This window comes from Spermophilus citellus, assembly GCF_964194105.1.
Source record: "Spermophilus citellus genome assembly, chromosome: 3".
NCBI lineage: Eukaryota > Metazoa > Chordata > Mammalia > Rodentia > Sciuridae > Spermophilus > Spermophilus citellus.
Window position 1 is genome coordinate 9,359,332 of NC_138184.1, and position 26,510 is coordinate 9,385,841.

The 26,510-nt window shown below is 52.5% G+C and overlaps 1 protein-coding gene and 1 pseudogene across 4 annotated transcripts in view; one reads left to right on the forward strand and one right to left on the reverse strand.

Annotated features, from left to right (window-relative positions):
* Positions 1-1,112: 1,112 nt before the first annotated feature.
* The window catches only part of CARM1 (coactivator associated arginine methyltransferase 1), a 48,728-nt gene continuing 23,330 nt past the window's right edge, over positions 1,113-26,510 (forward strand). Inside the window, exon 1 of one of the 3 annotated variants that reach the window (XM_081287571.1) lies at positions 1,113-1,440. In XM_081287571.1, the coding sequence (XP_081143697.1) occupies positions 1,221-1,440 (220 nt within the window). In that variant the 5' untranslated portion in view covers positions 1,113-1,220. Of the gene's footprint in view, positions 1,441-5,208; positions 5,297-26,510 lie in introns of those variants that run through there. The other 2 variants (XM_081287570.1, XM_081287572.1) reach the window with 2 other exon arrangements.
* On the reverse strand, positions 10,927-12,290 carry LOC308645346 (C-terminal-binding protein 1-like; annotated as a pseudogene). The gene has a single exon. The product of its transcript is annotated as a C-terminal-binding protein 1-like (transcript).

Genomic DNA, 26,510 nt, shown 5'->3' on the forward strand with positions numbered 1-26,510 from the left:
GGTGAGACTGCAGGTTTCAAAGTGGAGTTTTAAAACGAATGAGCCCTCTAAAACGAATGAGCCCCAGAACAATGCAGATAGGAGCAGCCACAGTTGGAGTCACTACCCACCACTAGGGAAAGGGCGAGGCCCGGAGGGAGAGGAGGAGGAATGTTTTGTGTAGAAGAGCGAGACGGGCCAGGGCTGGGGAAGGGGCAGTGGGCGGGGCAGAGATAATGGGAAAGAAAGGAGCAGTAGAGTGACGGAGTTCAGGTTAAAGGTGGAGGCCCAGGAGCATCTCAAACCGCTTTCCCATTAGGGTAGCCGGGATAGGGCCATGGGATGGGGGCGTGCCCTAGGCTGTGGCCACGCCCTTCTCAGCTCCCCTGCAGAGCCAGGAGCCTCGGAGAGTCTCAGTGGGAGGGGAGCGTGGCTGGGATAGGGCGGGCCCTGGTGGCAGCTGGGCCTTGCCTCCGCGAGACGCTACCCCAAATCGAGCGGGACCAAGGGGTGGAGCGCGGACCCAGGAGCGTGTCCGCGCCGTCCAGGCTTCAAGCCCGCCCCTGACATCCCTGAGGCAGGGGAGCCGCCTCACAAAGGGCGGCCGTTTCTACGGGGCGGGGCCGGGGAGTGTCCGCGCGGCCAAGTGCCGTCCCCGCCCGCGCCTAGCATCAGCACCTCCTTACAAAGCGCGGCCGTTCGTGCGACGCGGGGTAGGGGCGGGGCCCAGGTCCCTGGGGGCGTGTCCACGCGACCCGGTACCGCCCCGTGAAGCACGCTCTGTCCCGCTCCCCGAGTTATCGCACCGCTTTACAAAGCGCGGCCGTTCGCGCCACGCCGGCCTGGGGGCGGGGCCCAGGTCTCCTAGAGGCGTGTCCGCGCGGCTGTGCACCGCCCCCTGACGCACGCTCCCGTCCCCGCCGTCCCTGTGCGGCGGAGCCACCTCACAAAGCGGCGACCGTTCGCGCGGGGCGGGGCCGGCCCGCCCCCGGGTGTATTCTCTCGTTCCTCGCGCCCAAGACCTCCAGCAGGGGGCGCTGTGCCACGGGGCCGGGCCGCGGCGGCGGCGGCGGCGGCGAGGCGTGGCGTGGCCGGCAGGTGGCGCTGCCCGGCTCGGCCTCGGCCTCGGCCTGCGCGGCGGCGGCGGCGGCGGCGGCGGCGGCGGCAGCGGCGGCGGCCTGGGCCCGGGCGCGGCGGCGGTGGCGGCGGCGGCGGCGGCAGGCCCTGGAGCCGGATCTAAGATGGCAGCGGCGGCTGCGGCGGTGGGGCCGGGCGCGGGCGGCGCGGGGGCGGCGGTCCCAGGAGGCGCGGGGCCCTGCGCGACAGTGTCCGTGTTCCCCGGCGCCCGCCTCCTCACCATAGGCGACGCGAACGGCGAGATCCAGCGGCACGCGGAGCAGCAGGCGCTGCGCCTCGAGGTGCGCGCCGGCCCGGACGCGGCGGGCATCGCCCTCTACAGCCGTGAGTGGGGGCCCCGGGCTTGGGCCGAGGGCCGCGCAGTGCGCGGGGTTGTGCACGAGGCTGGCGGGTCTGGGGACCCCGGAGAGGCCCTGAGCCTGGGGGGCACCTGGCTGGGGGTCCCGGGGGCTGAGTCGGGGCTGGGAGTGAGGGGGTGTGGAGCGCCGGCGTCCAGGGACTGGGAGAGAGAGAAAAGAAGGCGTGCGTGGTGGCCAGAGGGGAGAGGTGCCCCGAATAAAGAGGGAAGCGCGAAATGGGGAGTGAGGGGCCTGAGATTTGGGAGGGGGCTGTGGGCAGGAAGTGGGGGACAGACAGTGGTAGGGGTATTCAGAGGAAGCCGGGCGAGGGGGGTGTTGGGAGCGGGTGTGGCCGCCCAGGCTGGGAGGAGGGTGGGGTGTGGGCGGCCTCTGGCCATCTCAGGGGACCCCCTGGACAGTTGAAAAGTAATTCCCAGTCTGGGGCGGCCAGGAGGACGGGGTGCCTCCTCTATGGAGGGCTTGGCTTCCAGGACCCTCCGAGTGGGAAACTTCTAGAGCTGGGGGGAGGGCCCATGTGAGGGTGGTGCGGGCCACCGAAGGGGCTCTGGATGGAAACGTGGAAGGGGAGGGCCGCTTTCTGTTAGGCTTAGAAGAGGTAACACAGCCACCTCCTTCACCACGCGCCTGCTGTCGCCTTTTTGGGGATGTGAGAATCTAGTTGCATTTTCAGAAGCTGCTTTCAAAACTGACATTTCAGTAGGGGGAAAATCGCAAATGTGCTTGCCAAGACGTCCCCCAGCCCTAGTCTTTGTAATTCATCCTTTTTCTTTTTTCTTGTTACTCTTTCTTTTCTCCTCTCTTCTCTCAGATTCCTCGTTCACATTTTGCTATTCTGTTTCATTCGCCTTTGTCTCATGGGATCTCTTGCACTGATGCTCTAGGGAGCCACGGAGAAGGCCTTTACTAGCTTTGGCCCCGTGGGAATTTTTTGCCACTTTGGGAACTCGGTGTTCTGAAGGGAAGTGTGTGGAGCAGTAGGTTCACATGGGCTTCTCCCTTCGCCTTGACTTTGAAAATAGATTAAAGGAGTGTGTCTGTCACCCAAGTGTGACACCTTTTGTCACACTGGAGAGGAGCTAGGGTCTTCTTGGACTAGATGAGAGGGAAGAAGGGTTGGGAGCTCAGGACAGACATCTAAGCTCAGCAGGATCTCAGATCCTAAGGAAGCCCATTCATTTGGCAAGCATTAATAAGCAGTTTCTCAAGCTAGTGTCCCTGGCCTTACACTCGAAAAGAATTCCAGGAGGCTTGGTCTTCTTTCTTTGAGAGAGAGAGAGAGAGAGAGAGAGAGAGTGAGAGTGTGTGTGTGTGTGTGTGTGGTATTGGGGATTTAACCCAGGGGCATTCTATCTCTCTTGAGCTACACCCCCAGCCCTTTACTATTTTGAGACAGGGTCCAACTAAGTTGCCAAGGCTGGCCTCCAGTTTGGAGTCTTCCTTCCTCAGCCTTCTGAGTTACCGGGATTATAGGCATGTGCCACTGCAACTGCTCAAATAAACTTTAAGAAGAAAATTTAGAACAGTTTTTTTTTTTTTTAAGAGAGAGAGAGAGAGAGAGAGAGAGAGAGAGAGAGAGAATTTTTAATATTTATTTTTTAGTTCTCGGCGGACACAACATCTTTGTTGGTATGTGGTGCTGAGGATCGAACCCTGGCCGCACGCATGCCAGGCGAGCGCGCTACCACTTGAGCCACATCCCCAGCCCTTAGAACAGTTTTTAAGTTTATAAAATTATTAGGAACATAGTACAGGCAATTCTCAAATAACCCCCACACTTTCCCTTGTTCTTAGCATTTCATTTCAGAAGAGTTTTTACATTTTGTGTTTTTGATGTTGATAATCATGAAAGTAGGCTGGGGTATCAGCATGTGTGAGATCCTGCATTGGAACCCCAGCACCCCAGGAAAAAGAGAGAGAGAGAAGGAACCAAAAAGAAAAAAGATAATCCTGAAGTGTCATGAGTTACACAGGCAATCTTCTATGAGAGGTAATTCATAAGCAAAATGTCTTTAAAGAGGGAAAAAGTCCAGATTTCTCAAACGGAAATCCTCAATTCCAGATAATATTCTCAGGGGTCAGAAAGAATTTCTTCCCCTTTACACTTTAGTAACATTAACATTAGTGGAGAGTTAAAAACATGAGCTCTGGAGGCAGGCAGAGCTGGGTGTAATAATTTCCCAGGGCTGCCGTAACAAATGAACACAAACTTGGTGGCTTAAAACAACAGGAACTTGTTGGGGCTGGGGCTGTGGCTCAGCAGTAGCACACTTGCCTGGCATGTGTGAAGCACTGGGTTCGATTCTCAGCACTGCATATGAATAAATAAAATAAAGGTCTATCAACAGCTACAAACAAAACAAAACAAAACAGAAAGTGTTCTTTCTTAGTTTGTGGCCAGAAGTCTGAAATCAAGGTGTCGACAGGGCCTCGCTCCCTCTGGAGGTTCTCGGGAGAATGCTTTCTCCACTTTTCCAGCTTCCAGTGACTCAGGCACTGCTCGCTTGTGGCAGCAAAACTCCACTCTCTGCCTCTGTCTTTACACAATCTCTCTCTGGGCTCTCATCTTTTCTTATGATACCTGGCATTAAATTAAATGTAGGACATTGTCATCCTGAGATCCTTAATGATGTGGTCAAAGACCCCGTTTCCAAATAAGGTCACCCTCCTAATTCTGGGGATTAGGACTTTGACATCGCTTTCTTGAGTCATACTGTATAGGCTAATCTTGTGCCCTGCCACTTTACTACTAGCTGTGGGACTTTGTGTCACAGTTTCCTCATGGTTCAGGCTGTTGTAGCCCTTTGCTTAATAAATGAAGCCTTCCTTGGCAGTGGTACCTGCCTCCCCTTAGGGGCTGGCAATGGCCTTAGAGTGGTTGGACTGCTGCTCTGGGTAAAATAGCCTGAACAGTGGGGACAGAGTAAGAGTATAGGGAGGGGGGCTGGGGATGTGGCTCAAGTGGTAGCGCGCTCGCCTGGCATGCGTGCGGCCCGGGTTCGATCCTCAGCACCACATACAATAAAGATGTTGTGTCCGCCAAAAACTTAAAAATAAGTAATAAAATTCTCTCTTCTCTCTCTCTCTCTCAAAAAAAAAAGAGCATAGGGAGGAACTGCTCTGAGTATGCTCTGAATATGGTCCCAGGGCTGGGGTGTGTGGCTACATGTACCCCATTTGAGAGTAGGTCTGGCCCATATCCTCTGGGAAAAGTCTGAGGTACTGCAGGCAGTCTGGGGTATGGGAGGGGGATGTGGCAGTTGGGTGGGCCAAGGGGGAGCTCCCCCTACGCCTCCAGGTTGAAGCAGGCTGCTGGGAGCTTCGGGCCTTCCCTTGGGATGAACTTCCTTTCCTGGCTTCAGTCTTTTCCACCTGGACCCTTCTGGGGCCTAAATGTTTTGTCCCAGAGAGTAAGCATCAGGAGCACTGACACTGACCTGTCCTCACAGATGCTGTGACCCACTTGTGCTTCTAGACTCCCAGAACTGCATCTGTGTAGGTGGGGACATAGGGAGGAATAGTCAGGATTGGCCAGGGCACAAATCTTCCATTACCTTGAATATTTGTGGTGGTCCAGAGTCTTCTGTGGGTGCTAGGGAGGGCCTTCAAAGTGGAGTCTGACAGGTTCTGGTCAGCTGTGTGGTTCTGAACTAGCTATTTGACCTCCCTGAGCCTGTTTTCTCACCTGTAGCAACACTTAACCTGTGCGTGGCCTCTGTTTCCTCTGCAGTGGGAATCATGCCACTTGGGGCCCAGGAAAGTGGGCGAAGTTGATTGGGTGTGTGGAGCAGGGTGTCCAGCGTATAGCAAGCATTCAGTAAACAGTAAGTTTTTCGTAGATGTTATTGAGAGTGATGGCATTGTTGTGGCCTAGGAAAGACCTGGCTGTTCTAGGACAGAGCTCCTTATGCTGCAGGCCTGCCCAACTGTCTTATACCCCTGGTGTTGGGAGAGAGACTTGTGGGCCCTGTTTCTTGACACCTGTACCTGGTCTGGTGGGAAGGATGACAGCTGCAGAAGATCCTGCTGTGGTCATTCTGCTTCAACCCCAGGCAACCCTCGCTGCCTCTTCTAGCCATTTGATCACCCTGGCTTTTATCCATGGGATTGACCAAATGTCAGGCAGCTACTAAATCCACACCGTTATCCCTGGGCAGAGGTAGAGGTCCTCTGGCTGGTCCTTCTGAGCCTTGAGGAAGTTCTGGCACAGCCTTGGGCATTCTGGGAGGCAGCTCTGCTCTCCTGAAGAGGAGGTGGGGCGGCCTGGGATGAGAGCAGTCAGACTCTCAATCCCTCAGCTTCACGGCCTCCTTTCAGGAGATAGCTGTGTGGTTTTTCTTTCTTGATCAGCACAGGTCAGTTTGGCCAGTGCTGTGTGCTCTCCCTGATGCTTGTTTTTAAGAAGAGACAGGGGAGACAAACTTTGAAAGGGACTAAATTTCGGTTTGGGCGGGGGGGCATGCCAGTGTGTGCAGAGCCCAGAGGAAAACCTTTTGTCAAAAGAAGGTGAAGAAAGGCTGGCTGCCACAGAACCAGGAGCCCTTGTGACTTGGGACCCCTCTGACAGCTGGGGTGTTTGTTATGTGCCCAGCCCTTAAGACACTTTATTGTCAAGTTGGACTGACAATTGAGAAAGTTGGTAACAGCAGAAGGGCATTGTGGTTTCAGTAGTATCTGTATGTTGCTAACCGCTGCTGTCATTTATTGAGCACTTACTGTGCACCAGGCTGTGCAAAAACTTGTGTAGACAGACTCAAGTGCTTGACCTTGGGGGCAGCGAGGGAAAGGACAGTATAAATCCAGGCCTGTGGGCCAAATGTAGCCTGCAGCCTATTTTTATACAGTCAGAGCTGGGAGAGGCTTTTATAGTTTTGAAGCATTGAATTAAAAAAAAAAAAAGCCAACCCACAAAGAGGAATATTTAATCGAGACCATGGTATCCTTTAAAACCTAAAATATTTACTTGTTGGCCCTTTTTGACAGAAAAAGATGGCAAATCCTGGGATAAAAGATTGAGGCCGGTAGGAGAAGGGGGGCCAGTAGGGAAGATGGCCCCAGTCAGACAAACCAGATATCCTTTCTTTCTTTTCATTGTGAAGTGTCCTGATGGCTCAACACAAATGCACCACACTTTCTGGACTGTGTGGGCTGGTTGGTCTGCAGGTTGTGGCCCTTGCTTTATGTTAGCACTAGTCCTTAAAAAGTCCTAGGAATCAGTGATTCTAATCCCATTTTATTGGTGGAAAAACAGGTAAAAGGGCTTGACCAGCTGAAATGACATGGTGGGCTGGCAGCAGAGCTGGCTTTGAAGTCCAGGGCTGCCAGATGCCCACCCTACTGTGTGTGTGTGTGTGTGTATGTTTCAAAAAGGAAAAATAAGCAGCATTCAGTTTATCTGGGTGGAACAGTGACCCAAAGTAGCAGCGCTTAAACAAGATGGTATTTAATTTTTTGTGCTCTCGTGCTTAAATCCGAAGGTTGGCAGGTACCCAAGTCTCTAGGGCTGGATGGTATAGAAGTCCCCAGACCCAGACCCTTAATAGCTACCACTTCTAAAGTGAGGTCTTGGCCTAGCTTGGTGGTGCATGCCTATAATCCCAGTGGCTTGGGAAAGCTGAGGCAGGAGGATCACAAGTTTAAGGCCAGCCTCAGCAATTTAGCAAGACACTGTCTCAAAATAAAAAGTAAAAAAAGAGCTAGGGATGTGATTCAGTGGTTAAGTGCCCCTGGGTTCAATCTCTGGTACCAAAAAAGAAAGAAACATGCGTGAGGTCTATCTTCATAGTTCAGCATGGCTACTGGAGTTCAGTCTTCACACTCTGGTTTCCCAGTAGTAGGGTAAAGGAAGGGATGAGTGAGGAAGGGTGCAAATGTCTGTTAAGGAAGGTTTCTGAAAGATGGCTTAGGGCACTTCTGCTTCCATCCCATGGACTAGAATGTCAGTTGTATGCAAAGGAGACTGGGAAATGTAGCCTTTAGCCCAAGTAGCCATGTGCTAAGCTAGATTCAGGGCTGCTTTTTGCTGTGCGGGAAAGGGAGAACGTAACTGGCAGAGTTGCCCTGGCTGCCATGGGAAGATGTGGACCTTGCCAGGACATTTCTGGCTTATGGAAAGGTGCTCAAGTACATGGTGAGGAGGGACAACTCGAAACAAAGGGGGTCCCCTTTAAGAAATGGAGTAGCAAAAGGGGAAAACGGGGTTGCGTCAGAATTGCTTTTTTTTTTTTTTTGGTACTGGGGATTGAACCCAGGGGTGCTCTTCCACTGAGCTACATTCTCAGCCGTTTTTATTTTCTAGAGACAGAATCTTACTCAGTTGTCTAGGTTATCTTGAACTTTTGATTTTCTTCATCAGCCTTCAGAGTGGCTGGGATTACAGGTGTGTGCCACTGCACCTGGCCAGAATTGCCTTTTACAAGCCTTTCACTGTGTGGTCAGGAGATGTGTACCCTTCAGGAGACGTGACAAAAAGGGTCTTTTCTGAAGATTGCTTTAGCAGCAAAACACCAGGTTTACAGGAGCAGGGGGAGAGAAGCCTGTGGGAGCTTCCTAGGCTGGAGAATGGAACGGGAATGTGGCTGCAGAGCGGCCTCCCCTCAGCCTGCTTCAGAGCAGGTCAGAGCTCAGGAATTGTATTCTGGAACAAAAGGTGAATTCTACCCAGGGCCTCAAGGACTAGATTGTAAAGCTTTAAACCCTGTCCAGGAGTTACAAATGACCTGCCCCAGGGTTCCTTGCAGTTAAAATCCAGGTAGACTACTCCCCGCCCCCCCACTTCTGGGGACTGAACTCAGAGGTATATAACCACTGAGCCACATCCCTAGCTCTTCTTTTTTTTTTTTTTTTTTTTTTTTTTAAGATAGGGTCTCACTGAGTTGCATAGGGCCTTGTTAAATTGTTGAGGCTGGCCTTGAACTTATGATCCTCCTATCTTAGCCTACTGAATTGCTGAGATTACTGGCATGCACAACCACACCCCACTCCCAGCCTTCTTAACTTTTTACCCAGACTGGGTCCTGAACTTGCAATTCTTCGCCTCAGCCTCTTGAGTAGCTAGGATTACAGGCATGTGCCACTATACCAGGCTAAGAAGCAGTTTTTTGAACCCAGGTTTCCATCAAGTGTGGATAAATGTCTCTCATCTCACACCTGTAACCCCAGTGACTCAGGAGGCTGAGGAAGGAGAATGGCAAGCTAGAGGCCAGCCTCAGCAAATTATGGAGACCCTCAACAACTCAGTGAGACGTTGTCTCAAAATAAAAAATTTTGGGAAAAAAAAAAAGACTGGGGATGTGGTTCAGTGGTAAAGTGCCACTGTGTTCAATCCCTGGTACCAAAAAAAAAAAAAAAAAAGTCTCTTAACCTCTTTAGGCCCCCAGCCCCTTTTTCTAGGCATCTGAGTTTGAGACTGCACTGCAGTTCCAGTAGGGTGGACTTGGCTTCCCACCCTGATTGCAAAGTCCTGGCCTCTTGGCCCTTCTCCTTCTTTACCCATATCTGGTCCCTGCATAGGCCCACAGCCTCATGTGCAGTTTGGAAACTCAAAAGTTCTGAAAATATAACTTATTTTTACTACTTATTTGACAGCATATTCTGTTGTGAGCTGCCATGTGGGCCTTTTTTATAAATTTCTGTGTCCAGTTTAGTGGCACTGAGTCATACATTCTGTTAAAAAGACATGCTTGGTTATGAGAGTATTATAGGGACTACAGAAGAGTAATATAAGTTACCTGTACATTATCATCTTTCTAAAAACCAGAAGAGTTGTCATCTGAAACAAACTGGCCCTTGGGGAAGTGAAGGACTGTGATGTGTACAACCTGCCGGGGTTTGGGGGCCCTTATATCAATTTGTGAGTGGAGAGTGGCCAGCACAGGCATCAAGTGCTGGGCTCCCATGTCATGGTCTGGATGTGGTGGACAGGCAGGGCCTTTCAGACTCACCAATGACTTGGAGGTACCAGCTGAGACTAGCTTAGGGGACTCTGGAAGGCAGGGAAGTCTGCTCTGCCTCTAGGATCTGCTCAAGAAGCTGGGGAGGTGGTGAGTTTGCCAGGACATCAGGGAAACACCACTGAGGAGAGAGGGCTGGATGGAAGGACAGGCCCAGTTGTCCCAGGTGGAGGACTAAGGCTTCTGAGGGGCTTCCAGCCGCTCAGAGCTGGCATTCTGTATCTGGTCTGTAGATGGCCCCTGGTGTGCATGGGGGCTCACATAAGCCCCTCAAAATTATATATTTTTTATTTATTATTTTTCTGTGGTGCTGGGAATGGAACCCAGGGCCTTGTCCATGCCAGGCAAATGCTCCACCACCACTGAGTCACAACCCCTGCTCAGGAGTCCCTAGAAATTGATCACAGGTTTGTTTGCTTCAGGGTAAAAGGTGAAGTGTCAGTGACTGTGACCTCAGATGAGCCTGTGAGATTCTCTTTCCATCCCAGACTGAAAAGGGGTTCACAGCCACATCTTCCTGGTATGGTATGAAGAAAGTACATTTAAGGCACCCCTCCTTGTGTGCCTGGGTTTGTGTATGCACCCCGTAAACGGTTTAGGTGTTACTGTGGGTTCTTAGCTCATTTTTCTGGGCAGAGCCTCCCTTGGTTTCCATCAGTTTCTTTTTATTTAATATTTATTTTTTGGTTGTAGGTGGATATAATATCTTTATTTCATTTCTATGTGGTACTAAGGTTTGAACCCAGGGCCTCATGTGTGCCACTGAGCCACAACCCCAGCCCCTCCAGCAGATTCTTTTTTTTTTTTTTTTTCTTTCTGGGACTTTTATTTCTTTAAAATAATTCATACAAATGGTTACAGTCACAAACATGATTTTAACCAAAATATTGCTAGCCTACCACATCAGCAGGACGCGCAGGCGGGACTTGGCGACCGCCGCCCCCAGGACAGTCAGCACAGGGAGCTCCAGGCGCCCCCTCCTCTGAGCTGCTTGAGATGCCGTCTCCATTTGGAGCAAGGGGATTCATGCCAAAATCAGGAAAACAGCCTTTGTTGTTTTTCTAAATTACTCTAAAAATAAGACAAGCAGGTAGAAAAAACAGTGCACTGTGTGGCATGAAGGACCCAAGTCCTGAGAAGGGGCCGCGGCGGGAGTCCAGCAGAGGGAGCTCAGACCACCGCCGCAGGTCCCGCGGCTGGCTTTTGTTGACAGCTAAGCAAACGAATCCCCGGTCATGTCCTAAAGACTGCACACAGACAAGAACATCCATGAGAGAATTGACTACTAACTTCTTTTGCTCAACGAGGAACGCAAAGGGCACAGGACAGTGAGCCAGCCCACAGGACGGGACAACTACAGTCGACACAGAGGCTGCGCTGCCTCGCGCCCTGAACACGCCTGGGCCAGTCTCTGGGGCACGGGCGCGGGCGCCTCTCTGCACACTCCGGGCTGGGGTACACGGTGCCCTCCCCAGGCGCTGAGGCTGGAGAGCTCCCGTGGGCTACAACTGATCACTCGTGTGGTCTCTATCCGCCTCAGGCTTGACAGTTTGGCCAGGAGAAAAGGGGCATGGGGTGGGTGGGCCACAGGGGGCAGGCCGTGCGTGGGACAGGGACATGGCGCTGGGTATGATGCCTTCCACTGCAGCCAGGATGCCAGTGGGGGCCACGCCCACCACGCCTGGGGGGTACCTGCTGTAGGCAGCCCGTTGAGCTCAGGGTGCACCACGGCAGGGTCCATGCTGGCCCAGTGCGTGGCAGCCGTCAGGTGGTCCTTGTTGACGCAGTTTTTCAGGCTATCAGGGATCCGGCCTGTGATGGCTTGCCGGATCTCCCGGGCTGCCTCCTCCCGCATCTCGATGGATGCCTACTCGCTGTACCACGCAGCATGGGGGGTGCAGATGAGGTTGGGGGCTTCCTTCAAGGGCCCCTGGCTGAAACTGAAGGGCTCCGACTCGTGCACATCCAGTGCCGCGCCGCGCCATGGATGCGTCCTTCCTTCAGGGCCTGGGCCAGCGCCTTCTCATCCACCAGCGCGCCGCGAGCTGTGTTCACCAGAAAGGCCCCTTGTCTCATCTGCTTAATGGTGAAGTCGTTGATGAGGTGGTGGTTGTGCTCGTTGAGGCCGCAGTGCAGCGTCACATAGTCGCTGTGGAAGAGCAGGTCCTGCAGGGTGCTCACGCGCTGCAGCCCCAGGGCCCGTTCCATGCCATCCGACAGGTACAGGTCGTAGAAGAGCACGCTGCAGCCGAAGGCCTTGGCCCGTAGTGCCACTGCCTGCCCCACACGACCTAGTCCAATGATGCCCAAGATCTCCCCGCGGATCCTAGCGGCTCCTGAGGCCACTTCGCGGATCTGCTCAACACTCTGGACCCGCGTGCCTTCCCGCAGTGCCTGGTGCAGCCAAGTGGTCCGATGGTACAGGTTCAAGATGTGGCACATGGTGGAGTCCGCGGTCTCCTCCACAGGAGGAGGCATGTTGCAAGTCCCCAGCCGACTTGATGTCGATGTTGTCAAAACCACTGCCAATCCGCACGATTATTCGTAGAGCTTTGAACTTCTCCAGGTCTTCTCTGGTCAGCATGATGGTGTGGTACATCAGGGCGCCCACCGCCTCGTTCAGCACCTTCTCATGGATCTCCTGCATGGACTGCGCGTCACAGAAGGCCACTGTAGCCACGTCCTTCAGGATGGACACCTCCACCGTGCAGTCTCGGCCGTCAAGCAGTGCCACCAGGGGCCAAGGGTGCATGGGCCCGTTCATGATCGGGGGTCGGACGCCTTCCTGACCATGGAGGGCACCCGTTTCCTTCCTAGAAGGCCTCTCTGCGCTACCCAGTGGCGGGGAGCCTCCTCGGCACCGGGCCGGCCCGCCAGGGGCAGCCCAGCCTCCCACCGGCCCGGATCTGCGGACGCCGCCCTGCCGCTCCCGCGAGCACTTCAGAGGGGCCCGTGGACAAGAGCTGGGGGCGCCGCGGCATGGGGATCCCGTGACTTCTGCAGCCGCCCCGCAGGTCGCTGCGGACCTCGCGGCGCCCCCACGACAGGCCCACCTCGGACTTGCGCTCCCGCTTCCGGAAAAAGGCCGGAGCCGGTGGCGGCAGCCTGTGCGGCCCGCGGGCCCCTTTGTCTCCAGCAGATTCTTAGAGGGATCTGTGACTTGAGAAAGAAAGGGTGACAACCACTGGAGGAACCATCCCTAGGAGTGACTCAGTTGGCCCTGGCTGGTCAGCTGCAAGTGCTGTGAGTGGACAGGTTGGGACCCTGCGAGGGGCTGGGTGCCCTGGGAGACGTGGGGAAAAGACATGAAAGGAAGGAGAGGCCAGTGGTTCCAGGTGCTGAAAAAAGTCAGAGAGCCAGAGCCAAGGGCAGACACTGGGTTTCCGACCCAGAGGGCACAGGCAACATCAATAGCAGTCCCCATCCTTCAGGACCCCGTGGGGGCTGGGTCCAGCCAACTGGCATCTGGGGAGAGGCCTGTGAAGCTATGGAGTGAGGTGGGAGGCTAACCTTCCCCCACCTGGGGCCTGGAGACCCGCCCTTTCATTCCTTCAGCCAGAAGTAGGCCTGGAGAGTGGCCTGTCTCTGGTGCAGAGGTCACCACTTATCCAGCTTCGGACAGTCTGCAGAAACTGCTGTCTGCCAGTTGCTGTTTTAGAAGCTGGGGATATGGTGACACGTGGTCCCATACCTGCAAGTCTGAGAATGTGGTGCCACAGGTACTAAATCAGCCATCACTCAAAAGTTCCTTGTTCCCAAAAGGGTTAGTGCCTTGGGTAATTTTTTTTAATATTTTTAAGTTGTAGATGGAACACAATACCTTTATTTTATTTTTATGTGGTGCTGAGGATCAAACCCAGTGCCTCACTGAGTTTGAGCAAGGCGTATGCTCTACCTCTGAGCCACAACCCCAGCCCCTGCCTTGGGTATTTTTAAGGATGCTGGGGGAGGGTCTCTACATAAAATCTGAGGGGAGGGCTGGTCACAAGGCCTCCCTGCTCAGGAAGGGGCATTAAGCTCACTAAAGAAGAATAAGTAAAGCAGGAGGCACAGTGGGGCTTGTGGTCAGCTACCAAGTCCTGACTCCACTTGTCACCATCCACATGACCACTCTGTGCCTCAGGTTCCTTGGCTATAAAGTGGGGAACTTGACGCTTCTCTTTTAGAGGTTGTTGGGAGTGGTGAGCTGACAGAAGTCAAGTGCTTAAAATAGTGTCTGGAACGCTGTACTTCCCTGGCAGTGGGAAGACCTGCTCTGGGAGTGAACTTTCGGGCCTGGCATAGCCAAGGGCAGCAGAGTGTGTAGTGGCTTTCATTCCAACAGTGACAGGGAGGAAGTGACACCCATGGTGGAGGTCGGGCTTAAGTCTGGCTCTGCCCTCCATCCTTTCTGAGTGGTGTGGTCCTGGACAAGTGCCTCAGCCTTCTTGTTGGTGAGAGGTGGCTTTGGCCAGGGTGGACATCTGTGACTGGACACAGCCCCTCAAAAATCAGACACAGCGTCCAACCCCAGCACAGTCCAGTTTTAGAGAACAGAGAGATGTGGACTCCGTCTCCTCCCTGCTGGGGCCTGGGGAGTCCCCTGTGGAGAATGGCATTGAAGGGCTTGGGGAGAGGCTGCCTAGCCAGAGAGTTGACCGAAGGAAACTCCTGGGATGGGGCAGCAGCTGACCACTGAGTGAGTGGCAGCAGGACTGTGCAGCATCTCAGTTTCCAATCCCACTGCACTCCTGGGTCCCCTTTGTGGCAGGCCAAAATGGCTTTCCCCGACGGTTTGCCTTTGCCTTCTCCCTTTCTGGGCCAGAAGCTGCTGGTGCCTGAGAACACAGGCTGCAGAGCCACCCTGCTTCCTTTCCTTTCAGTTTCTTCTTGTAACGTGGAAGGCTTTTTTGAGGTTAATGACTAGTTCGGTAAGTAAGTGATGGATATGGATAGTATTATTATTTGACTCCTAAGTCTGAAAGAGAAATGCTTCTGCAATGCTCAACTGTGAGGGTGATCATTAAACCCCAAGACTAGGGAGAGCTGAGCTGCAAGGGGTACAGAGGGGCTTTGGAAATCCTCCTAAGACCTTCTTTTGGGGACCTGGCTAAACTGCTCCTGGATCCAGAGCCCCAGGAACCAGCAGAGGGCCCTCAGCATCCTTCCAGTCTACCCACAGAAGCCTCGGTCCTGCTCTGTGCTTTTGACACTGTCCAGCTCAGACTTGAGTTGAAGAATCTGGAGGCCCTGACTTCCACCCCCGCCTTTGTTCCTCCATAACCAGTTTTATGAAGGAAATTGAAAGCAGACTTAGCCTAGAGGAGTTGGGCCTGGAGATTCCAAGGAGCTCCAGGCCTCCTCTGGTGGTTCTTTTCTTTTATTACTTCTTTCATTGCTGTTGAGGCAACACAGGCACATGTCTGGGCCTTAGGTGTCCTGTTTGATGCATCCGACAGCTGTGGTCACCTGTGTAACCCATGTTCTGCCACCCAAAGCCAGCTTGTCCTTCACTCTCTGGGTAATTTTTGTTTATTTGAGCAGTCCCTCCTTCGCACATCTGCTCCTTTCTCTATGGGCCATTTGTCCCTTACTGCCAGGCTGGCCATTCTTGAAAACAGGTCCAGACTGGTTTTGGGAGGCTCTGCTCCCCCACCTTGCCTCTTGCACAGATCCTGAAAGCCCCTTTCCCTTTTATTCCATCTTTTTGTCTGTCTCTTTAAAACGATTCATTATTACGCACAGTTTTGGCAGGAGCGGTCTGGGCTGTTTTTCTTTAACATTGTTGGCAGGTCTCTCCTCCCGCTAATTGTGTTCTTGGAGGTGGGGTTCGTTTTCGCTGGGTGCCTCACTCGTGTCAGAGTGTAATGGTTTTATGTATAGTAGCCTGCCTGACAACAGGCGTGGGTGAGACTCGGGGCCTGCTAAAGGGCCCTGGCTGATCAGTGCTCTAGTGAAAAAGGGATGCCCTTGTCACATGAATAACTAATCAAAGGCATATTGAGGGACCCAAGAGGCACATTCCAGAGAATTCAACACATTCTTGCTGAAGCTATATGGGAAGGTGAAAGGTCCTTTTGACCCCAGACTCGAGCCTCCAGATTTCTGACTTGTGTCCTCTGCTTCTGAGCCCTGGGGTGAGGGGGACAGGGCACCTGGCTCCTACTCCCCCTTCCCCATGCTTGTGCCCCTGTTTATCAGCGCTTGCAGTCCCTACTATGGTTAAGCATGTCCAAAGTGCCCTGCAGGCCCTGTTCCAAGTGCTTTTCATTTATCGGCTGGTCCAATCATAACATCCCTGAAAGTTGGCAGGTCTTCACAGGGAGCCACAGTGGCCACAGATCACTCCCTTCATTTTTACAAATGAGGAAACTGAGGCATTGAAGGTTTGGTGGTAGTGTTTGGGCCAAGGCCTTATTCAGCCACCAGCCCTGCAAACCCTCACCCTGCCTCTCCCAGGGTCTGATGCTCCTCAGGTCAGAGCCATGTAAGTCAAGTTAGCACTTGGATTGGAGGAGGTCTCAGCTGAGGCTTGTTCCTTTTCCCCTTCTGGTCCTTATCCTTTGTCACTGGATTGGTCATGGAAGGCTCCTAGAAACTCACTTAAAACTCACTAAACTCCCAGCTTTCCTGTGTGGTGATTCCATGGCTGGTCAGGCAGCCTTGGCACCTTGTTGTCTGTGCCACATCTGGAGTCACATCTGGTGAGGCAGTCTGAGGCTCTGGGCAGGACATGGCTCTCCTAACTCAAACATCCTGTTTCGGAACTGAGGTGGGGCCGGAGAGGCTCTGGGAACCCTGAGGGGCCTGGCAGAGGCCCTTCCTACAGCTACGCAGTCCTGGGACATCCTGTTTCTCTTCTGGGCCCATGGTCAAAAGTCTTTCTTCCAACATGGGCCCTGGCCAGGAACTTTGAGTGGGCCTCAGCTGTTGGCAGCTTCTTCCTGCCCATCTCCAGTTCCCCCCGTGCCTCTTCCCTGCTAAAGCTGCCCTGGCCTGTCCTCTTATCTTGTGTAGTTTGGCCTCTTGGGAGCCGGCCCTGGTCCTCAGCTGGAGGCCCCTGAGTGGCCTGTGTGCTGCTATTCTGAGAGCCGGTTTCCCTATGCAGTTTGGGGTACTCCTGCTGCTCCCCTTTCAGCCTCATTCTATCCTGGTCTTTGGGGACTCTGAAAATGGCCCCTCTGCTAAGGATCTCACAAAGCACTGCTACCTCAGCCATGTGTCCCAGGCTATGGTGACCCTACGAGGCAGGTTCAGTTACCTCCGTGCAGTGGGGAGGGCAGGGGTCTGTGTTGTTGCCATCCTGGACATGGTGTCTGTGGCCTTCCCAGCCAGATTCTCCTTTTTTTTTTTTTTTTTTTTTTTTAAGAGAGAGTGAGAGAGGAGAGAGAGAGAGAGAGAATTTTTTTTAATATTTATTTTTTAGTTCTCGGCGGACACAACATCTTTGTTGGTATGTGGTGCTGAGGATCGAACCCGGGCCGCACGCATGCCAGGCGAGCGTGCTACCGCTTGAGCCACATCCCCAGCCCCCAGATTCTCCTTTGACTCCAGAGGCTGGGATGGAGTTTGTTTACTCTTGGACCAGTTGCTGGGTCCCCAAGCCTCGCTGCTCTTGAAAATGGGGCTAAGGTAGCGCAGAGGGTGATTTGGTGCCTGCAATGAGACTCTGCACAGATCACGCTCCACTGCCTGGTGTTCCATAAATCACAGCTTCAAAGTCTCAGCCGAGAAGAAAGGACAGGCCAGCCTGTGGAGTGAGGGGGCTGGGGAGGCTGGTTTTGTTGCCTTGCCCCCCCCTTTTTCATAATTATCCACTAAGCTTCACATTTGCAGGGGCTGCAGAACTCCCCAGGCACATCTGCCATCCCTTTTGTAGCCACAAAGCAGGGGCCAGTCACAGCAACTGATTAGCATGGCCAGGGAGACATCTGCATGTAATTGCCCCTAGTGTTCTTTTCAGAAAAGCCAAGTCCTTTCTTTGTCTTGTCCTATTCTTGGGGTTGCTCTTCTTCATACCCCACAATTAGACTCCTGTTTAGGGTCTCCACACCGGGCCTGGCTGGCTAGAAGCCTTTACCCTTGAAGGCAGGGCTGGCCTTACCTCCTCTGGACCAGCCCTTTGCTAGGAACCTCCTGCCCAGTGTTTTCCCCAGGCCTCTGATCTCCCAAAGCTGATTTGTGAGGCCTGGATGTCCCCAGTGAGGGAGGTTTTCTCTATCCCATGGTCACCCTAGAGGCAACTTGACCTTTCTCCACATGCCACCTGCAGAAGTGTCTTGAAATCAGACCTGGTGGGGGTGGGGTGAGGATAGGTCAGCCTGGGGCCATGGAGATGCTATCAGGAACCCTGGAGGAAGATGTCACCATCCCCAATTGGTTACCTCTTGGCCAAGTCCTGTCTCTGAGTGGTTTCAGAATTGTTGCCATTCTTCTGGACACTTATGTTCTTGGGGATTCTCCTAAAATAGATTAAACTCTTTTGAGTTGCCAGCCCTATATTGGAGAGTGGGCTTTTGGGGCTGTCAGATTGTTTAGCATGTTAAGGCTAATATGCGGGGCTGGGGATGTGGCTCAAGCGGTAGCACGCTTGCCTCGAATGTGTGCGGCCCGGGTTCGATCCTCAGCACCACGTACAAACAAAGATGTTGTGTCCGCCTAAAACTAAAAAATAAATATTAAAAAATTCTCTCTCTCTCTCTCTCTCTCAAAAAAAAAAAAAAAAAAAAAGACCAATATGCCTAGTCCCTCTGTGCTTCTCTCATTTCCACTTAACAGAATTGAAACACACTGGGTGTGGTGACTCACACCTGTAATCCCAGCAGCTTGGGAGGTTGAGGCAGGAGGATCACAAGTTTGAGGCCAGCCCCAGTAATTTAGCAAGGCCATAAGCAACTCAGCAAGACCTTGTCTCAAAATAAAAAAAGGGGGGCTGGGGTTGTGGCTCAACGGTGGAGCGCTCGCCTAGCACTATGTGCAAGGCCCTGGGTTCGATCCTCAGCACCACATAAAAATAAAATAAAGGTACTGCGTCCATCTACAACTAAAAAATAAAATATTAAAAAAAATAAAAATATAAAAGGGGGCTGGGGATGTGGCTCAGTGATTAAGTGCCCCTGGGTTCAATCCCCAGTATCCAAAAAATTTAATAAATAAATAAAATTAAAACACTGAGTAGAGAATGGAGAATGAAGGGAACTTTCCAACTCTAACTTCCCACATCTCTGCTGAGGATCAACCTTTAGGGGGTCATTTTGAAATGACCTGAAAACTTAAGTTGTAACCTATGAAACTTAAAATGAAGAATGAAGAGTGTTTGGGGTAAAATTGGGGGTTCATAACCCACTTCAATCTAATGTATGAAATATGATATGTCAAGAGCTTTGTAATGTTGTGAACAACCAATAAAAAAAAAAAAAGAATGAAGAGTGTTGGGGATATAGCTCAGTTGGTTGATTATTTGCCTCGCATGCACAAGGCCCTGGGTTCAATCCCTAGCACCATAAAAAGGAGGGGGGGGGCCTGGGAATATAGTTCAGTGGTAGAGCACTTGCTTAGCATGTCCAATCTGGCTTCCATTCCTAGCAAAAAACACACACACACACACACACACACACAAAGATCTCAAATGGTGTGGGTGGTATGGGAAACCAATTTCTCTGTTGGCTGTAGACTCAGCCATGTGTTCAGATGGCCACTCCCTGGCTGTAAAGATTGACTCTTGAGGGGCTTCCAGGCAGATGGGTTTGGGGTTGGCTACTTGGGGAATAGGGTCAGATGCCTGGACTGGACCTGTCATGAACTTGTATTCAGAACTCTTTCTGGGGTTCCTGCTCTGCCTCACCTTGGGGACATGGGGGCTGGGACCTATGTTTTGTACCAGCACCACCCTGCTTTGTGCCTGTGGGCACAGGGTGTGTCCATCCTAACAGCCTGATCCATGCTTCATTTTATTTTTCTAGACAATAAAGCTGAGGCTTAGGGAGGGGAAGGGCCCTTGCTTGCAGGTGGCCAAGCCTAGGTTCAGATGTGGGTCTAAGTCTAGAGCCAGGCTCTGGTAACTGCACCTGGCCTTGGTCTTCCTGGCAGTAAAGGAGAAGGGCCTTCCCAGGTGACAGCTGCCTGGAATGCAAGCCAAAGCTCTGCTGCCCCGGGGCAAGCTGATGTGGTCCAGCCTGCTGCCCCACCTCCATCACATCCCCTGGGACCGGGGGCCGTGGCATGGGTGCGGGGCTTTCTTTGGAAGATATTGTGCAGAGAAGATAGAGCTGACTTTCCTCCTCCAGCTGGGGCACAGCAGAGGCCCACGCCTGTCCTCACTGCTCTTCCTACCTGGGCAGGGTCTGAAAGGGTGGGTGGGTTGGGGTCCAGAGTCAGGCCTGCCCACTCTGGAGTGGACTGGAATGGACGTCAGGCCTCTCCTGCTGTGGCAACTGCCTTTTGTCTGGTTATCTTTTTATGTATAGGGTAGAAATTCAGCTTACTGGAGAGTGACGTGATCTTCCCTGCACACTGCTGCCAGCTTCCCTTGGGTTTTTTATGCCCACGTGCATAAATCTCTTGGCTTGAAGTTATGCACATTTCAACAATGGGGGGGGGGGGGCCCGATGGAAGAGTATTGCCTTCCCAGAGCCAGTCCCTAAAGTCATTTTATTGTTTCTAGACCAGCTCTTCTGCTGGTACCCTCATTTTTACTCATATGATACAAGTGGTCACTTTAACATCAGTGTCTACAAATTGAAACCTGCTTCTTTTAATTGGCTGCATCTTCATTCATTCAATAGATATTAAGTTTCCTGCTGCTTTGGACTTATTCATATCTAGGTATGTCTTTCCTCATGTTTGCAAGTAGGGCCTTGTAGGGTCAAGCCCTGTAGGTGGATTTTGGGGTCACTTGCCCTTGGAAGAGTTGCCCAGATTTGGTGCTTCAGTGTACCAGGAGCAGTGCCAGACCAGGGCCCCCAAGTCTGCATGACCAAGGGGAGGGGCTGGGATTCACCCAGAGAATGGGGCCTGGCCATAGGAGCCCAGGGTGACTTCATGGTCCTTAAATACTACTAGAAAGGGCAGAGTGTGGCAGCAGCTGCTCTGGATCTTCTCTAAGGACAGCACTAGAGAATGGAGCTTAGGTTATGTCAGGTGAGTGAGGCTAGGCTGGGTTAGGATTCCTGTGGCTGGGATGTTTTGCTGAGACAGGCGTTGATCTGTCACTGATGACAGTAATAGTGACTGATTCCATTTATTAAGCCCTTGTTACAATTACTACTACCTCCATTATTGTGGAATCCTAGAAGCAGGGGAGGATTTTCATCCTTAATTTATGCCCAGTTTTCCAGTGGAGCTCCTGAGGCCGGGTGGAGGCAAGAACTGGGGTGGGGAGGCAGGAGGTTAGGAATCCCACACCAGCACAGTTCTCCAGGCTCTGCTGCCTGCCAGCTGTGACCTAGAGCAGTTCCAGGAGAGTGCACTGGGCTGGCTGCCAGGCCTTCCACGTGGGTTATGTCATCCCACCCTTGGGATATGTCAGGATGCCATTGGACAGATGAGGAAACTAAGGCCCAAGGTCATACAGCTGGAGAAGGGTCTTTTTAGTTTCCAAAAGCCATCACTCTAACTCCATCCCTGCTGGATGACCCCAGAGCAATCTCTTCCTTCTGGCCACTGGGATGTTAAACCATGTGAGACAGAGGAAGCTTCTGATGCTGACTGGTTTGGAAGCAAGAATTTCACTGCAGGGGTGGTGGTGGGGGTGGAGGGGGACTCCCAGTGTCTCCTCTCCTTTACTCTATTGTGACTTTCACGCTGTCTCTGTGCATCAGCCTGTTTTGCTTCCTTCCAGCACTTACCACCAGCTCCTGCTGCCCTATGTTCTCACTTGTGTGCAGAGTTGTCTGCCTCTCACCCTCAGCTCTCAGGAAGGGCCTGGCATTCATGTTCACCTCTGGGCCCCTGTCCCCACCTTGGCATGGAACAGGGTGTGCTTGGGTGAGTTTAGGAAGGCACCTGTCTTCAGTTGGGAAGGGGTGGGGGTCTTTTTCTCACCTACTCCTTCGCTGTGGAATGTTTTCCTCTGGAAGGTATGCAGGCTGTTTTTTTGGCAGTAGGAGGTGATTTAATAAAAGACCTAACATTTGGACAAGCCTTTCACATCTCTCCCCCGACAGGTCTGCCAAGATAAATAGCCTTAATTATTCCTCTGTTTGGTGGCAGTAATAGTGTCCCACTAGAGAGGCAAAGGCTTGAGATGTAGCCTTTTTGTTCCCCCCTTAGCTGGTGACTGTGTTTCGGTCTCATCCTCAACCTCCTCTGTCTTGTGCAAGGTTGGAAGGTTCCACAGGAGGAAAAAGCTTAACTCCAGTCTGTCCAACTGTCCCCCTTCTGCTAGGTCCCTCTGACACAGGTCTGCCCAGCTGCTTTCTAGAAACAAGGAGGAAAGGAAGGAGGGCAGAACAGCAGGGAGCATTACTGTGTTGCTGCCCACCATCTCCTAGTAGTGGAGGGGTCCCCAGCTAAGGCCATACTTGTGGGCAGGGACAGGCTGGCTTTGGACTTGGGTCTCTGGGCTTCCATACCCTCTGTCTCTTGTGCTTAGGAGAAGAGTCAGGGCCTGGGGACACCATTCAGATCAGCATCCTAGCCATGTACAGAGCCTGAGTCCATACTTCACAGATTGGTCAGGTGGATGGGCAAGGCAGGCATCAAATGAGGAGTCACCATGCAATTAGAGCTTATCCAGAAAGTGCTGGAGCACCTCTTGGTGGAGGTGCCAAAGAGGCAGGGGAAGAGGGGAGGGTGTTCCTGGCTAAGGAGCCTCAGAGGCTAGAAATAACTTCTGCCAGTGGTCTGGGGGTGCTGAGCGAATGGCAAAACCAGTGTGACTGCAGGAGGGACAAGGCGCTGCACTGAGGCTGCAGATGCTGGCAGGGGATATGACCCTGTGTGGGGTTGGAATTTGTTCTGGAAGGCTCTGGAAAGCCATAGAGAACTATTTTTGAGTGTTTTTGTTTTGCTTTTCATTTGTTTGTTTGTTTGCTTTGGTATCAAAGCAAAAAAAAAAACCCCGGTGCTTAACCACTGAGCCACATCCCCAGTCCTTTTTTATTTTGAGACAGAATCTTGCTAAGTTGCTTAGGGCCTCGCTAAGTTGCTGAGGCTGGATTTAAACTTGGATTTCTCCTGCATCAGCCTCTCAAGTCATGGGAATTGCAGGCACGCACCACCACACCCGGCTCATTTTTGTTTAGGAGATGGCATCTCACTGTGTTGCCCAGGCTGGTCTCCTGGGCAGTGATCCTCTTACCTCTGCCTCACAAGTAGCAGGGGCTATAGGAATGCACTAGCAGGAGGGGTGTTAAACAGAGGAGAGAGCCAAGCAAATGGGCTGTGTTAGATACTGTGTGACTTGTAGGGTGGACCAGGAGATGACTAGGGCTTGGCATGTTCCCTTGCACAATATGGTCCAAGTGCCCCAAGACAGGTCTCTTTGTTTGTTGAAGCCTTTCTGGGTATCAAGCCCTGGGGCAGGTCCAGGGCATGCCAGTGAATGGTATAGGCAGGCCTCCGGTTAGCCACAACCACTGTTTCCTTTTTCTTTAGCTTTTTTTTTTTTTTTTTTTTTTGTGTGTGTGTGTGTGTGTTTAAAGTTCTGAACCATGGAGCCCCCCTATATCTCAGGGTTCCCAGATTCTTCTGTGGTGGATCCCATGGTGCTGCCCTGGGGAGCCAACAAGGAAAGGGCCTGCAGGGTAGGGAGCAGCAGCCTGAGTCCTGTGGGAGCTACCCTCTTGCCAGCTGCCTAGCTGCTTTAGCCCCTCCAGCTCTAGCCCCACACCTTCCACCTGTCTCACAGCATGTGGACACTCCTGGGGCTGCTCATGCCTGAGGAAGCAGCTAGGTTCTTGTCCAGGAGCCCTCCAGAGCCTCCTGGGACCCGCAGCAGCTTGCTCATACATCAGCCTGTCCTGTGCGGAGGCCTGTCAGCGGCCTCCCTGGCCAGTGTGCCTCTTTCCTACCCTTCGTATGCTCCTTCCTCTCACTGGAGGATTTGTGCTCAGTCTGCTCCCCAGGCTGGGTCAGGTGTACCTTTAGGCTCTCATAGTACACATGAGCCCCTCACCTGGGGATACTTGTCACTTTGCCACCTGGCTATCCTTAACTCCTCTGGGAATGGGAAGCATGTCCTCTTGCCCAATGCCTGGTGCACAAGTGAAGGAGGGGGGCTCAGGTCCTAGTTTCTGCACCTGTAATTCCAGACATGGTGACCTTGCATGGTTTTGTAGATTGTTTACTGGCACATAGCCATGTTCCCTCATTTACTTATTTTCTGCCGCAAGGCAGAATTGAGTCACTGGAGCAGAGATCATACTGCCCACAAAGCCAAAAATATTTATTGTCTGGTCCTTTATAGGGAACATTGGCCTAGTCCTGCACCAGGGTGCACAGAGAACTCATAGGGCACAGGGGTTAGAAGCAGGGACCCTTGAGCAACAGCCTCAGCCCCCTCTTGGTATATGACCTTGAGTAAGAGACTTCACCTTTCTAAGCACTCTAGTGAGGTGAGGGGGAAACAAGGGGCCCTATGAAAAGCTAAACAGAGCCTGGCCTCTGCTAAGGATTGTCACTTGTTTTTTAGCCCCAGATCTCAGTCTCAGCAGGGTGTGAAGGGGCTTGAGGCCTCATGATAGAAATTGGGTGTTTATGACATGGGACCAGGGATCTTGCTTCCTGGGGAGCAAGACAGGATGCCTCAAAGGTGGGATGGTTTTCCTACTCATTAGGAATCTGCTTGAGCAGTACTTGCCTTATGGAGCTGTCGCCTGCCATTTTGGCCCCAAAACTTCAATAGGACAGGCTGCTGTGCGGTAGATGAGCAAGTAGTGCCAGACTAGACCCAGGAGTAGGATGGCAGACTTTGGGGGGGGGGGGGCTGCAGCATTATTCATTCTCAGTCCGGTTTGATTCCTCGTGCTCCTTTTTCCATTCCTCCCTAGAGAGGCTGCCCAGACAGGGCCTCTTCACAGCTGTGGCCCACCCCCTCCTTTTATTTATGGGAAGAGAAATCCTGGTTCTGACCTGGTTGTGGTTGGCTGGAACCCAGCACAACCACCTCACCTGAGAGACCCCACTGAGTCATCCCTAACACCCCTAATTGCCCCTACCTCTCTAGCCCATGTGCAAATAATCCAGTTTGTGTGACAACTGTGGGGCCTTCTGGATTGGTTTCTAGAAGCTGACACAGAAGACCTTTTCAACTTTAGGGCCCTTGAGGCCCTGTTCCTTCCATGTTTCACACTGTGATGGCTGAATGGCCAGTCAGTGGGAGGGCAGTTGACAACCTTGCAGTGTACCAGGAGTTTCCTGAGGAACAGAGCCTAGGGGTGTGTGTGTGTGTGTGTGTGTGTGTGTGTGTGTGTGTGTGTGAGTGAGTGTATCTTAACTCCACTGACAGATCCAGACCCCTAAAGCTTCCAGGCCCTAAAGCCTATGGGGAGGAGAGGTGCCCTTGCAGGATGTCTTTGCCCTGGGGCCCATCCAGGAGGCAGGGGGGTCTTCTCTGGCCATAGGTGTTCCTTGGCCATTGGCTGAGTAACAGCCCAGGAATGCAGTTGTCCAGAGGGTCCATTTTGGCCAAGGGAGGGAGAAAAAAAGGAGAAGGAGGGGCAGCTTGTTCATATGGCTTTTTGGAGCTGGAGGATTGTGTGGAGCCCTGGGGAAGGGGTGCAGTGGGGAGAGGCTGGGTGAGCGAGGGGACAGATCATGTAGGACCCTGACTTCCAGTTCAAGAGCTCAGGTGTCTCCTAAAGGTAGGTCACCCCACCCCTACAGTGCTGGGACCTTGAACCCAAGACCTCAAGCACGCCTGGCAAGTGCTGTACCACTGAGCTCCATCCCCCAGTCCCCTCCCCAACTAAAATTTTAAAAAGCAGGGAGGGACACAGTTAAGTGTTGGTTTGTCAGATATTTTCCTGGTGCCTCTTATGTGTCAGAGACTGGCTTGAGGTCCAGCTGTGACTTGTCAGGAAATGCTGGCATGGGCTTTAGCTGCTGCTGCTATGAGGAGACAGGTCCTCTCTCCCTCAGTCCAGACTTCCCTGGCCTAAGCCCAGCTCCTATTGCTAGCCAAAGCCAAGCGTCCTTTAGCCGCAGGTGCTGTGGTTGCCTGCCTGGCGCCAGGTTGCAGAGGGGCACCTAGGACAACCGGTTAGGTTGCCAGGTTGCCTCATAAACAGAGGCTCTCCCTGGGTCTCCTTACTGTCAGCTAGGCACAGCTGGAAGATGAGATTTATCTTCACCTCAGGAGAGGCATTTATAAGGCACCATGCCAAGATCCCTTCCTTGGACCCACTTAGAGCTGAATTTGGAAGCACCTTGTCTTGGGTCTGCTGTGGCTATAGTGGGACCTGAGCCGGCAGTGGCTGATCCATACCCTCTTCCATTCTGCTTATGGAATGGAGTGTGGCAGGGCCAGGAGTGTGGGGAGCCCTCCTCCTAGCCCTTTCCATTGCTCAGGCTACATAGCAGCAACCTAGAGCAAGGGCCTGTGAGTACCTGTAGGCTCTTGAGTCCAGTCACAGATCTGGAATCTTCGATTGGTAACATTTCTCTTTTTCTATGGAAGTAGAACTCCCATAACCTAAAATGAACCTCCCTCCCTCCCTTTCCTCCTTTGTTTTCTTTTCTTTTTTTTTTTTTTTTTCATTCATTTATGTACTGAGGCTTGAACTCTGGGGCAGGAATGCTGTGACACATCTCCAACACGTTTTTTCATTTTGAGGCAGTCTTGCTAAATTGCTGAGGGTCTTGCTAGGTTACCCCAGGCTGTTTGAATTTGCAATCCTCCTGCTTCAGCCTCTGGAATCTCTGGGATTACAGACTTCTGTCTCCACTCCTGGCTAAAATAAACCATTTTAAAGTGTACAATTCAGTGACATTTAGTGTATTCACAGTGTTGTGTAACTGTGACCTGTGTCTAGCTGCCAAACATTTTCATGCATTTCAAACATTTTCCTCCAAAAGGAAACCCCACACTCGTTAAGCACTTGCTCCCCATTCCTGCCTTCTTGCAGTGCCTAGCAACCCCAGTCTGCTTTCTGTCTCTATGAATTTC